General features: G+C 42.9%; 1 protein-coding gene across 10 annotated transcripts in view; it reads left to right on the top strand.

Annotated features, from left to right (window-relative positions):
* The window catches only part of CELF4 (CUGBP Elav-like family member 4), an 873,367-nt gene that overhangs the window by 100,457 nt on the left and 757,916 nt on the right, over window positions 1-14,994 (top strand). For all 10 annotated transcript variants that reach the window (XM_090037629.1, XM_090037624.1, XM_090037626.1 and 7 more), the window contains exon 2: window positions 1,913-1,995. In XM_090037629.1, the coding sequence (XP_089893755.1) occupies window positions 1,913-1,995 (83 nt within the window). The remainder of the gene's footprint in view (window positions 1-1,912; window positions 1,996-14,994) is intronic.

Here is a 14,994-nt window from a genome sequence, read left to right as displayed (position 1 = left end):
TATGATGTGCCTAATTAGACTATATCAACTGGTTCAGGTCTGCTACCAAAGGGAGACTTTCTTGTTGTGTCTGGTCAGCAGAGACCTCTCAGCTTGTGATTTAGCACTGAAATTAAATTTAGGCATAGTTTTCCTATTTGCTTCTCAAGCTGTGGGAAACGTCTTAAAGAACCCTTTCCAATCCATTACCTGCCCTCTCCATCAGCCCTCTCCACCACTGCACCCATCTCCCTCCCCACCTCCCCTTGCAAATAAAATAAAGAACTAAAAACCCAATCCATTTAATGTGAAATGGAAGCAATGAATGAATCCAAGTAGAAGAAAGAAAATATCTTTGCTGCTCTGCCTCCTTTGCTTATCTCACTGTTGCTTTGTTTCTGAGAGAGACAGTCAACTGATACATGTGCAATTGGTCTCGATATACTGAAGGGAACAAGCCCTGCAGAAAGGAGCAGGATAAAATGACCCAATAGCCTTTTCTGTTTTGTTTTGTTTTGTTGTTTTTTTTTTTTCAAATTCAAATGATCAGCAGATTTCTGGGTGGTGGTGATATCGGTCCTTAAAAAATAAAGCTTTGGAAATATATATTTTTTCTACGTAGTCCGCCCTCTGATCCAATCTCTTGAGAACTTCTTTAAAGGAGAGAAGAAGCAAGGTGTTTTATTTCTTCTGTTGTAGCACCTAACGATCCCAGTTAGGAATGAAGATCTAGGCACACCGACCAAAACAGCAAAGGCTGCATGTGCCTGAGAGAGATCGCAATCGGTGCTGAGGGCACTGACAAAGGGGGCAAGGCAAGGCGAGACAAGGCAAGAGTGATGATGAACACACGTGGGCTTTGCTGTGAAAGAGACCTGCTCTTTTCTTGTCCCCGCCTCTGGAAGATGCTTAGAGCTGGATGTGCCAGCCACGATCTGATATCTCTCGTTCAAGGAGCCAGCGAGGTTGCAGACGTTTTGTAGGACCTTGTAGGGAAAGTGTCCTCTGCATATCAAGCACTTTTGCTGCAGGAACTGGCAGGCTTTCGGTATACTGCAGTAAAAAAAATCTGATCATACACACACATGGGCGTGCACACACACATGCACACACAAACTGGATTATTACATTGAAGTCTTGACTTTTTGCATAGTTGGCGGTGTGGGGGGGTCATTTTTCTCGATCTTAATTGATATGACTGGTAAGATGTCCTACCAGAAGGATGAATACCTTGAACCATTGTGGCAAGTCTGAATGATTTGTTTGAAAGGGTGGGGTTTGGGATTGTGTGTGCGCCTAGGTCTTGATGCGATTGTCGTCCTGCACATGGCTATGAGCCAACAAGTCCTTCTAGCTGAGAGTACGGGAGGGTTTCTCTTTTGTAAGCATGCAAATGGAGGCTACTTGTGGATGCAAGTCAGGCTAAGTGCTAGGCGTAGTCCTCTGCAGTTGGAAGTCCCAAGTCCTTGTGTGCCCTTTCTTCTGAGTACATGGTAGGAAAGGGGGAGCGTGAGGGCTTCAGCACTATCCTTCATGTGCCGGTGAAGGTCTTGGCTGAACAATCCCCTTCTAATTCCTCCTGGATAGGACCAGACAGGAATAAAATATCAACCAGATTAACAAATGGTGGTGTGGGAGGGGTTTCCGAGGCCCCTATTTCCATCGGGACTTATGCATGTCTCTCTGTAAGTTCAACTCCCCCTGCTGTCCCCTGTCTGTCCCCGTCCCCACCATGTGCATGTGGCATCGTTGCCCATTTTTGTGCTTCACCACAGGATATGATTTTATTTCAGGAAAAGCACCTGGCACAAGGAAGGGGAGGGGTGCAGCTCCCTCTGCCAGGGGGAGAAGATTGGCCTTACTCTGCACCCCACTTCTAAGCCGATCCACTCTGCGCCACTGGACTTAATGAGGTGTTGCCTTTCGTTTGCAGGCTGTGCCTTCCTAACGTACTGCGAAAGGGAGTCCGCTCTAAAGGCCCAGAGTGCACTGCATGAACAGAAGACGCTCCCAGGGGTGAGTCCAAATTTCTGTCTCCACCTGACCTCGTGTATAGCCGATGTTCCCGTTTTGGGGGTTGGATGATGAATGACTGTAGTTGCTTCGATGAATCACTATTTGCACTGGGCTAATAAAATCAGCGTGCCGCAATCTAGCCTGGACGTTTCTACATGCACACACAGCCGGCTGGTGAGATTCACACGTAGGCAATGGAAATAACCCATTGCAGTCTGGATTTTGCCGTCCTCACTCGAGCAAGTGAGATCAGTGGGTTCATTCAAGCCCTCCGGTGTGCGAACGTACACGCACGCAACCTAGGACCTCCTGTAACTCTCTTCCACGCAGCAAGGTGTGGCAGCAGAAAGAAACCAATCAAATTATTGAGTTATCACAGAATGAAAACATATTCCTGATGACAAAGTGGTTTGACTCAATTGCTTTAGTATTCAAGCAGCTGTAGCAGATTGGAAAGGCAGTGAGACAAGGAGAAAAGAGAGAGAGAGAGAGGAGACGAACATGAGATAATGAGGAAAATTATTCACATGAGCAAGATCTGAGGTTCAGACAACACAAGCAGAACTAAGAATAGAAACACGGCTATTAGGGGAAGCCCTGCCCTGCAGGGTGGTTGGGGATGGGATCCTGGGGGCTTCCAGCTCAGTGACAGGAGGGGATGGAGGCAACACTGAGGACCAGGGAAGGGGGGAAGAGAAGTGATGCACTGAGCTGATTGTAGATGCATTGGGGTTTGCTTGGCTGCTGTGTCACCTGTGGGAAGGATTGAGACCTAGGGAAGAAAAAATACAGAAGTCCAGAAGGAATTGGGGAGAAGGGGGCAGGGGGTGAAGGCACATTGGGAACGATGCAGTTAGGAGGAAGCTTGTTTGTCTAGACAGTTCTGCTTGGGGAAAGGAAAAAAAAAAAAACCAACCTATTTGCCTATAATTTACCTCTGTGTGTGAACTGGGAGATGCTGCCAAAGTATACAAGTTGCTATCAATGTGTGAGGAATAGTTACTGCTGCTCCCGAGACTTCCCTTGTCCTGTAAAGATCTCTGCTTGCCTATCTCTGTCATCTAGCCGATGCAGAGATGCCCACATGCTTATTCATCTGGCCCTACCTTCGTCATAAAGGGCACGCTTTATGTAAATACATATATTTTGTTCTCTAAAAATACCTTGCTGTCAGGTGATGTCTCCATCAAAATAGTTCATCCAGAAACTGGTTAGCTGCAGCCTCTGTCTGAACCATCTCAGTGGCTCCAGTCTTATTGTTACTTCTCTCAAGTGATTTTCCTCTTTTTGCTTCTTTGCAGTCTCTCTCTCTCTCTCCCTCTCATTTTCCATGCCTGAGACTAGCTGCAGACTAAAGCATAAGTAAAAGGGGGGAAAAAATCATAAACAATTAGATTAGGGATGTTTCAAACAATGGTTCCTGAGTTGAGATTGGATTGAGCCGTACACGTGAAAACAAAATCAACATGTTCAAAGTTAATCCATATGGAAAAGATGAAGCAGGCGGCCTGGGTTTCAAAGTTACAAAGTATACAGTAACATACATTCATTTTGAAAGCTGTTGGGCACTCAGGGCTTGAAAATTGGGACACTTAGTCCAGCACAGGACTTGTACCATTTCTCCAAGGCCGGAGTCTTATTTCACAGATGTTGCTATAAAATTGGAATATCTCCACAAGAGACAATGGGAGTTTCTTTGTGCTCACCATGTTTAGAGATTTTTTTGTAGGAACTTTTTAAACAGCCAAGCTCTTAGGGTGAAACTTGGCTGTCCTAAAACCAATTGCAAAACACAAATTGATGATAACAGGGCCAGAATTTCACCCTGGGGGTTTTATTGCTGGTCTGGTGATGCTCTGAGAACCTCTCTTTTTATTAGCTTTAGACCTCATTTGCATCCTTTATGAATCGAGACTAATGCACTGACTTCAGAAGTGTTATTCCTCTTGTATGCCCTAAACTGAAAGATCATTGAGACTACAATCTGTCCCAACCATGAATGATGGATACACCCTGCCTAAAACAGCAGCCTGATTTTTTTATAAATAATCCTTAAAATCTAGTAGCTCCAATTCCTCTCATTTTTAATTTGACTATTCCCATCCACCCCCACTGCCCCAACACACACAGCCGCCTGGCTGTGGCCATCCCTTCACCAAGTTCCTGAACTCAGCCTCTGAATGATGTCACTGTAGTTTATTTAAGGAAACCATCCTTGTCTTTTGATAAACTATCATGCCTAGGTACTGTTTTATAGCTCCTAAGTGAGTAGCAGAGAATTATTTATGACATACCTAACTGTGCTTGATAACATGCCCTGGCAATATCAAGCATAGTTCATCACCATAAAATAAGAAGCACTCCTTAGGTCAAGGGTCCAATCCTCTCTTACATGAGTTCACAAATGACACCTATATAACACATTGTCTTGACCTGCCAGTATCGGTGACACTAGCAATACTACCAGGGAAGTATGAAAATAATTAACAAGTACAGTATGAAAAAGGGGGGAAAAGGACATGTTTGAATTGAGGCCTTTTCCTCCCTGTAAAAAGCATAGGACCTTCCCTTGCATTCCTGCTGCATGTGTATCTGCTATTATAAAACACAGAATTGAGTAATTTTTAATAGCATGCACATAAATGCAAATGTATGGAAATGGCAAGGCACCAGCATTTTGTGCCCAGATCCAGGCATCTGCCTTTCAGCTATGTATCACTGTGTTTTTTAGTGGAGTGGTTACATGCACATATTTTACAGTAATTACTTTCTGGATGTGCTTTGTAAGATGACAGAAATATGTTTCACGTATTGCCATGTTATATGTGGGACATAAAGTCATCTTGTAGAATAATCAGAAGACTTCCAAGCAGGTATATATTGATTAATCAAGTCTTTATAGTATTTGGTTTTTTGGGGGGGGGGTCCCCCCCCCAGCTGGGGGGTGGGAGGGGGTGAGGGAGGAAGGGGATTGTGATAGATATTTTTGCAGCCACTGGACCAGAAAATGTAAAAGATCAAATTGTTAGTGAACATCCTTCTATTGAATACATTAGACTGTTTGGACAGTTGGAAAGTCTCTTGTCTAAAAACGAAGGGGTAAGACACGAGTGTGTGCGTGCGTGTGTGAACACTATTGTGAGCATCGGGCGATTTTTTTCAAATTCTAACATTTACTAGTGATTGTTTATTTTACATATAATAGAGTATTTGGATGATGAAGTATATTAGTTCTTTAATAATTTATAGAAATGCTTTGATGTTGCAGTAATTACATTAAAGGTCACATATCAAAGGTAATTTGGGTGAGCAGCTGTGATGGTTTCTCAGAAGCAATCAATATTGCTGTCCGTGGTGCTGATTTCACCAAGGGGACTGCCAGATTAAAGGAGGCTTATTACCAGCCAGACAGACACAAGGGAAATCAAGAACAGATTGGAGTGATGCACTATTCTCTTTCCCCACCTATAATTAACACTGTTCACCATAATCTGTGCTAATCCTTCATACTGGGAAAACCACTGGCTTTTTTTTTTTTTTTTTTTACATCACAAAAGCAAATTAGGGAAGGTGGGACATTTTGGGGAGAGTACAGAACGGGTGTTGATTTGCCTGTGGGGTTTCTGATTCTGCCAAATCTCAAAGATAAAAGTACAATGTGAAAAATGTATTCAGGCTGGAGGAGAGAGCAGCAATGTGATCCAGATGATGACAGTCCAGGGGACATGAGCATTATGCACTTGAAGATTTGGTTTAATATTATCTGTTGGCTCCACAGGAAACGAAATCAAGGAAATAAAATTATATTTTAAGTGTAGCCATTTTGATAGCAAATTAGAGGAAAGTCAACTTTTTTGTTTGCTCTTTTTTTCTGAAGGCTAACGTAAGAGGATAATGCTAAGAAATGTAATTATGCTATCAAGATCAGCTTTTATTCATGGCACAAATAAACTGAACTCATGTATGATGAACACAATGACTCCCCCCTTTGTGGACTGATCAGGCACAGGCAGTGCATGGGACATGCGCTATTGGAAGGTGCTGCCTCTTTGTGTGGCATTAGAAACCACGCTATAAGACTCTAACAAATAAATATGAAAGTAAGTGGCTAGAAAACTGTGAGCCTAAGCAATCTGAGTTGCCTTTCCAACTTTCTAAATACCCTATAAATCCATTCGGTCTCTGTACTGAAAGAGGAACTGATACTACTGACATGGATTTTTTTTTCATCTGGTTACAGACTTCATGTTTTGTTTCTAATATCACCATATCTCTCTTTGTCCTATTCTGCCACCCCAAACAGAAATACAAACTTGACATTGCATTACACCTGGCTATTTTTGCAAAGAAAATTTGGAGTGAATGTGTGGTATTAATATTGGGAGGGGAGGCAAAGGGAATGTCATACTCATAGTATTAGTGACCATAATAATACCATTGTGGCCATATGCATGGTATCTTGTCATATGTGACTGAAATCCTCATGCATGTTGTCCATGCCTTTTATGAAATACATATGCATGAGCACTGATGATCACCCCTGAGGAGAGGTGCTTGCAAAAATCCATGCACCCCTTTAGTCCTCACAGTAGGCCTTAATTGGGAATTACACATTACCCAGGCCCTGCAAGAGCCCTGTGCATGTGGGGGATAGGTCATCCCTTCTAGCAACCCTTATTGTCATTTTACATTAATGCACTTTTCAGTGCATCAAAGGATCTCCGAGAGGCACATTAGGAAACCGTGAAGTCTTCTCTTGCCCTGCAATGCTGTGTTGGAATAAAAACTGTATTCCATCCTCCTCACCCTTCCCAAAGTTTTCACTACCAATGTAAATTGTAATTTGGTCAGCAGTAGCAGGCTGGAAGGGGTTTCCATTGATTAAAGTAGCCTGCTGAACACACAGGCTGCTTGCCATGCCCTTTAGATTTTGAAAGAAAACACATTTAATTGTTCCCCTGGGAGAAACATGCCTGTTTCCAAAGTTAAAAAATGAAGATGAAAAGAGTATTAAAACCAAACAAAACAAACAAAACGATTTGAAGGAAGAGACTTGCAAAAAGCATTGGGCCTGTAGAAATTCTCCAGCACTCTGAAATCACTGCGTGTCAACATCATGGTTAAAAAGATTTGAAAAAAAACAAAAAAACTCACCACCACCAACAAAAAAAAAGCCTGGCTGACCAGAAGGTCAAAGGAATTTTTGGATCTTACTTCAGGGAAAGGGGGAGGTGGAAGGGGGGCACTGTTTTCCATTTACTAAAAACCCTGTAGTTTGACAGTGCTGCGCTGTTCGCCAGATGAGATGAAACACCTGGGTCCTATCTGCTTTGTAAACATTAAAGTTCCATTTCACTAGTTAAAGATTGGCTTCTGTATCCCCACTACAGCAGCCTCTGGAATACAAAGTAAACTCGCTCTCCATCTTCCAGTCCAAAGTATTTTGGAGAAAGAGGCTGCAATGTAAGCACCGCGTCACAGCCGGTGTGGGCCCGGGCCCGTCTCCGCTGAGACCGGTGTGCTCATTGCATGTGTGGCTTCTCATTAGCTTCCTTTTTCAGATTTCCAAAGGATGAGCAATGGGATCTCGGTTGCCTTTTGAGCTCTGGGAATGAACACGTATGCATATGAATGTGTGTGCGTATGCATATATGTGTATATGCACCTAGAATAAGGAAAAAACATCAAATTATGATGGTTATGGTGTGCTTCTCCATTTTTTTTATTTTTTTTTAATTTGACACCTTTTCATTTACTTCTCTCAGGACAGTTTCCAAGCTATTCAACAAAAGCTGTCTTTGGACCTTCATTTGCTTTATGTGTTATTCAATGACAACTTTTCTCTTTCTGACGTGCCTGCCACAGAAGGATCAATCTAATTTTATGTACAACTGTAAAGATGAATGATAAGTAGAAAGGATTCAGGCAAGTACAAGCTGAATAAATTATAAAGGGCAAATGATGACAAGACTGGGGGTCCCAGGAGACAGTGATATGATAACAGAAACTAAAGACGAATTTATGATGGATGTAGTTAGCATGTACTGCGGCTGTTAATTCTTCAGGGTAGTTTTACAACTTCTTGTGATTGGAGCAATCAAAGTATTTCATTTTAAAGAGACGCTATATATTTTCACTTGTCTGCTCTGCATATTTGTGTGTATGGCCTCATTTATATGCATAGCAGTAAACTCCCATAGGCTAGTCGAGCTTACCTCCCATCAAAAGGCCCCTATTCTCCAAACCATAATGCCACTGTTTATGCATAAATAAATAGATAATGTGTAACGATCTGAGGGCAAACCTGGATCTCAGCAAAAATGTTTCCATTTTCAGAGTCGCACAGCAATCAAGTACACTTGGGGACTGATCCTGGGAGACGCTGAGTGCCCTCAGCACCCATCAAAGTCGGGCTTCCGAATTGAGTTAGCTCTCAGTTCCCTGATTAAAAATTATATCTAACGAGTTATAGGTAGGTCAGATTTGGGCTCCCGCTACTTAAAGAGTAGCTGATGCAGCAGCACAAAGTTGGAAGAAAAACTGGTATCAGAGCAGTCCTTGATTGCATTTCATTCATGCTCTTATTTTTCATTCCTTCTTTCTTCTCATTAAGGGCAGTTGCATTTAAAAAAAAAAAAAAAAAAAAAAAAAAAAGATCTTTTCTCTCAAAATAATGCTCCCTCTAGCCTCATTCTGAACATGGTGGGGCTTGATTCTGACTTGTCTTGAGCTATTAGCATGAAGCTTATTGGGGTTAATGGATTTATGTGGTGCAAGAAAACAGAGAATCCACCCTGCCTCTGCCGCGGCTGAAATCTTGGTGTCACAAGTTGTGAGCAGGGCTCTCGGTAGGAAATCCTTATTGGGAGGTCTGATCCTGCAAAATGTTGAGCCTTATTAACACCTCCTGAGCCCTGTGGGCCTTGCTGCTTCTTTACTTAGGCAAACCCCAGTTGAAGACCACAAGAGTTGAGTACAGTAAGCGTCTGGGAGAAGCTGCTATGTACCTTTGAGGACCCTTAATAATTAATGGTCCCCAAACCCTGTGGCTTCCAATTGCTGTACCCTAGTGACTTGAGCTACACATCTGTTGTGGAGCATGCATTTTTCCAAGGGAAAAGCAGGCCCATATATATTATTAAGCAATTAAGATACTGGTTTTCATGCAATTATCTCTCGATAATAAAGAACGAGGGGGGAGACGAGCAGACAATCTTCGAGTCCCTGTACATTTAGGCAGACAGTATTATGTCACAGCAGACAAACAGCTGAATTCAGACATCTTTGGTCTTGGGGAAAAGTTTTCAGAAACCCCTAAGTCCCATTTTCAAAACTGACATGGGCATTTTAGAGTCTCAGTGAGGTTTCCTGATTGTCGACATTGGTCAGATGAACCTGGGGAAAGCAGTTGCCTATGAAAACTCTTCCTTTAGGTTATGAGTGCCTAAGCATCAAAATGAAGGCATAAATGTAAGTTTTAATATCAATGTGCATAAGCTTCCTAGGGAAAGGAAGCATGGTGGCATGAGTCTCAGTGTTGCCTGGCAGTCAGCATATGCACCTACAATCCTTGCTTACATCCACCTTAGTTGCTCTTCTTCCCCAGGCCATACCGGAGAAAGGTAGCTCGGGTCTGCCTACTCCTGGTTCAGCTTCACACCTGCAGTTGCAGCATAGCCAGTGGCTGAGCCTTTCCTTGGGTGCCTGTAATCCACTCAAGGAAATGGCCTATCTCGCATCAAACAGCCTTCCATTGAAGGACACAGTTCAACATAAGCCTGTGCTTAAGAACATGAATAATACATTTGAAGCCATGGGGACTATTCAGGTCCCTAAAATTATCTACTTTCTTATATACTTTACTGAGATGGACCCAATCAGGGTAAGAAAGAGACTGTCATGTCAGCTTAGCAATACTTTTGATGGGACTCAGCATAAAACAACCTATATAATTTCTATGCTTAACTTCAGATGCACTTTTTTTGGGAGGGGGAGAGGTGGGGAATGAGCAGGTCGAGAGCTACACTCTCCGTTCAGACGAGGAGGTATCCAAAGTGACTTTGTTCTGCTGAGTAGCTGCAGTGCAAGCCTTAAAGTGGCACTGCATGTACAAGTTGCTGCACTTGGCAGGCTCCCAACAATGTCAAATCTTTCTGATCAGTTTCTGTAAGTACAAGGACAAAATTAAGCCTAACCTATTTTTCAAAGAAGAAGTGTGCATTTCACATGTTTCTCTTTAGTGGACACATTCTTATATCTTTTTTTCCCCCATACTTCTCCCCCCCACACTGCTAAAATATTGTCTTGCTAAAATGTATATCTTAAAAAAAACCCCAAACAACAACAACAAAAACACAACCATGTGCCGTAGTACTTATGGATGAGTCCCATGTGCTGCAATCTGACCTTGGGATGCATGCATTTTGCTCCAAAGCAGCTCTGTGATGGCAGGGCCAAGTCCATTTCCTTCCTTTTCCCTCATGCATGCTCGAGATGTTGCCACATAAGCCATTGCTTCTTAACAATGACATTAACTTTCTTTCTGGCATGCCGTGTCAATGGTGATTGCTTCCTAGCCAGGCCTTAGCAAAGCAAGCCCTGACCAGCCATAACCAAGACCTTACAGGCTAATGCTCAGATTGTTTCTTAAAGCTTCACTATGGGCTTGGGTTTGCTTATTGCTTGTTTTATACATAATCTGTCATGGTGTACTTTAAAATGCAATAGGACCAGCTGCTTTGATGTCACTTATTACCTGAGGTTTTTCAATCAAGTGACTTCTGATTTACACCTAGGTGAGATGAAAAAGGTGCAACAAATTTGATGCCAATGTTAAAATGGTATGGTTGAGTCACCATGCACTCAAAATCAGGGTATTTAAATGTAAAATGAAGTATGTAAGAAAAGGTAACAGAATTAGGATTTTGTTTTTAACTTAGGCTAAAAAAAATAGAGCCATAGCAAAATGGTACCAGTGGTAGCAGGGTGAAAACTACAGATGGACACATTATGTGCATATAATGTATACAGAGTAGTCATCTTTGCTTTGTGAGACTGTTTTTGGCTTATCTCTACCCATCAATCTCCTGCTACCACCTGTTCCTTTCCCAGTGATACCATCCTTCACTATCCATGTATTGCATTTCTAAATGAGCCCCTTTGCATTTTCTTCCCAGCTGCCCTTATACCTGGAAGGAGCTTCCCCCATAACCATCCTCAAAACCACTTATTTTACCTCCTTTAGACGTAATATGCCTACAAAAGCCTGACCCTGGCTGTGGGTAATCGGTAACCATTGCTTATCTGACTGTCAACACTGTTCCTGTGTTTCCTTATACATCCTACACCCTGTTCTGTTTGCTGTATCCCTGTTTTCTCTTGTTCTCTACTTAGCTTATAAATCTGAAATGCAGGGACCATTGTTAGGTACTTGTACAATGCCTGGCACAGTGAACTGCTTTAGTAGCCAGCTGATGCTACTGCAATATAAATACTAGATTTTGATGGTGAAACTTCACCCTGTAAGTCCAATCTCTTCCATGTGTGGTTGTTGTGTTTAAAATAATAGTAATAATAATAATAATAATAATAATAATAATAGTAATAATAATAAAAAAAATATTCAAACCTTTCCCAGAAGTCCTATGAACTCAACCCCCCTAATACCATATCAGTGTGTCAGAAGAAGGCCCGTCCAAGTACATGCATCGTTGCTGTTGAAAGAAGTGAGACAATTAACGTTATGGGATGTACAGGTTCACCTAAACTGGGGCTTTTAGATGTATTTCAGTTTAGATCACGTAACATGATGTTTGCTATGGAGTGAAGCAACAGAGTGTACAATGCGGAGGGCTTCATCCTGCTCACCGTTCTCTGGGAGTAAACTCGGACACGCTCCACCGACTCGCGCACACTTACGTGGGGCTTCCTTCGCTGTAACTCGGGTCAGAGTCTGCTAGTCTTTTCCTGACAGCATCCTTTTAAGATGCCCTGAATGACCACCTCTTTTTCTGCTGTGCTTGCACTTTAAAGACCCAGCCAGGGGACCCATAAGGTCACTTTCTTTTCTGGGCTGAGGCCATGCAGTTGAACTCGCTCACGTTGGGGAATACAGCTCTCTTTGAGGGTCACTTTGCTCTCCAGAACAGCAACCGTGACTGACAACTCGTGTCACTCTCTGGGTCCTGGCACGGCTGCTGAATCTCTGGACAGCATTGCAATCAGATCCCCTCATTGCTAATGTCGCTCTTCCCTGGTATTAGCAGCCTCAGACCTTATTCTCAGCAGGAGGCGGGTAAGCGCAGAGCAATCCCGGCGACGGGCAGTTGGTTTATGCCAGTGCAGCAGAGACGAGGAGCTGGGCGCTTCTCTCGCTCTGCTCTGTCTCTGCACTTTCTTTGCAGGATGTCCTCCGCTTTCCTCCCTCGTTTCCAAGCCTCCCCACAGCAACACGCTGTTTTCTTGGGCAATCTTCACCAACATAATCACATTTGGGCCCAGTGTTTTTCCTGCATACCCTGGAGTGCGCAGTGCTTAGGCCTCCGTTATTAGTTTACACAATAAATGAAGCCCATTAGAAGAGGATAATCAGGGCTCTGAGAAGGCCACCTCACTCGTTATCTGAGGAGGTTATGTTAAGCCTCTGTAGTTATTAATCATACTTTCCCATGCAGATAGCTGAAGATTAAGAGCCATATTTATCCTCTTTGCTCCTCATTCTTTTGCACTGATGTGCAAACACTCTTAATTATCATTATTATGGTGGTGGGTATAATTCATAGCCCATCTAGTCGGCCGCAACGCCTCCCGTGATGTCACTCGAAGTCCGTGCCTGCCAGCGGAGTCCAGCCACTGGAGGTCTGTCTGTCTGTCACGGCAGGACGCATAAGAAATCGGAGATTATCTGTGTCTGCTATCCTTCCGGCATTACAGACTACCCCGAAGGCTGTGAGTGAGGTTTGTGTTGAAGCTGTCAATTTAGTTGGAGGGCCCAATGCCCAAGTGGTGTAAACTAGGTGCCATTTCCCCTTATATTAGTTGGGCCCATGGATACCTGTTCTGAGTTTTGAAACCTAGATTGAGGGGACATGTTTTCTTCATGCTAAGATGCAAATTGTGCCCCATGACTGGGGAACTAAACTAACCAAAAGGTGTGGAAAATCTCTTCCTTTCTAAAGTCATCCCGGTGCTGTTGGCAGAGGCTGGTTTGCAAATGCATTGAGGTAAATTTCCATAAATATTTTCAAAAAAAGTCTTTATCCATAGTCTTCTACAGAGATGGTATTCATTTCCCTTTTCTCTCCATTGACTTTTCTCCATTTCTATTCTCTATAACCAGAAGGACAGGAAAAGGGGGAGAAAAGACCATCTAAATTCCTCAGAGTTTCCTTTTTGCTTTATTTATCATCAGGAGTCTGGGGAGGGGAAGAAATAGGGCCAAAGGGGCATTTGACATATGTTTCGAAGTGGCTCTTTCAACCAGCATCATTTGGAAAGCTGGATGCGGCCACCTTGCCATACGTGCTCAGTTTGGATTTGTCTCCAGAGGTTGTGTACATGCTCTTGTTCTTTTCTTGGTGTCCACAGACATTGCCCTGTGTACTCTCCCTGCTCTTCACTCCTTCACAGCAAACTCTGCCTTAATATTGGCCCACGGTAGGATGATGCCAGCTTCCAAACACAGATGCTCTGAATGTTTTCCCAAACGCTATACATGACTTTTAAAACACATTTGGCCTAGACAAACAATGCTCATTGGTACCAATTCAGGACTAGGACCTTTTTAATTATTTTATTTTATTGCATTTTTTTTCAGCTACACATTACTTTTATTATTAAGCTCAGAATGTGCATTATGTTCAAAACACTAGTATTCATTCAGAAGTTGCTGATTATGATTAAACTTTTTCTTTTTTTCCAATCAGAAAATGCTGCTGGATTGAATAAGACTTTTTTTTACAGTAAAGTGGTAGTTTAGAGGAAACTTTCTGGGGGGAAGGTGTCAGGGCCAGGAGGGTATATTTGGTCCAAACAAGAGATGTCGCACATGCTCAGAATACCCAATACCCTTTTAATTAGAGCACTCACAGGTCATGAGGGGCATGGATACACAAGTCCTTTTTTTTTTTTTTTTCCTACCAAACTTGGCAGTGTTTATAGGTTTCCATATCCCACTTGCATGCACTATGAACCAAGCTACTGGTTTCTCTAGGGCAGTGCTTTCTATTTTTTTTTTTTTTTTTCTTCCTTCGATTTTTCACAGAAAGTTTCTAGTTTCTGCCTGGTGCCAGGAAAAGAAAAAAACAACAACTAATCATATGCATCCTTTCAGAACAGTCTGCAAACTATGGTTTTTCACCCAGCTCTCCAAGATGCGGAGCAAGGCAATGTCCTTGCATAGAAGTTTTCAATGTTATAGGACGCTTGGCTCGACACAGTGTTCCATAGCGTTGACAAGTTTCTTTGGGTAAATCCAATATCTTATATTAGACCAATTCACATAGTTGGAAAAAAATCTTCTTTGCAAGCTTTCAGGTACAGTTGCCCTTCATCAGGCAGACGAAGCGTCTGCAGATGGTCTGCACTGTTCCTGGATGGAGCAGTAAAGGAGCCAGAGGCCACAGCGTTGTGGATTTACCCTGCTCCATTGAAGGGTGGGTCATGCCACAGTGGCATTTGCAGGCTTCTGTGTTGCTAAGCTGAGGTCTCGCTGTTGGGCTTCCAGCATCCTGTTTAGTGGCCGCTGCTGGAAAATTGGTTTCTTAACGAAGAGGGAAACATCCACTTAAAAGGGAACAGGGCAGAGAGGAAGTATGATGGCAAAGCCACTGGATTTGTCAGTCAAAGAGAGCGCCATCGTACGGATTAACCCGCCAAATTGGAATTCAGGACATCTGGGTTTAATTCCTGACTTTGCCATGTTTTGGGGGTGTCGATTGTAGCCGTGTTGGTCTAAGGACCTAGGCAGACAAGGTTCTTTGGGTAAATGTGCTATCATTC

This window comes from Crocodylus siamensis, chromosome 3 (genome assembly GCF_052110815.1).
Source record: "Crocodylus siamensis isolate JL-2025a chromosome 3, ASM5211081v1, whole genome shotgun sequence".
NCBI lineage: Eukaryota > Metazoa > Chordata > Crocodylia > Crocodylidae > Crocodylus > Crocodylus siamensis.
Note: the sequence above shows the minus strand (reverse complement) of the source record. Positions and strands in the feature narration are given on the sequence as shown.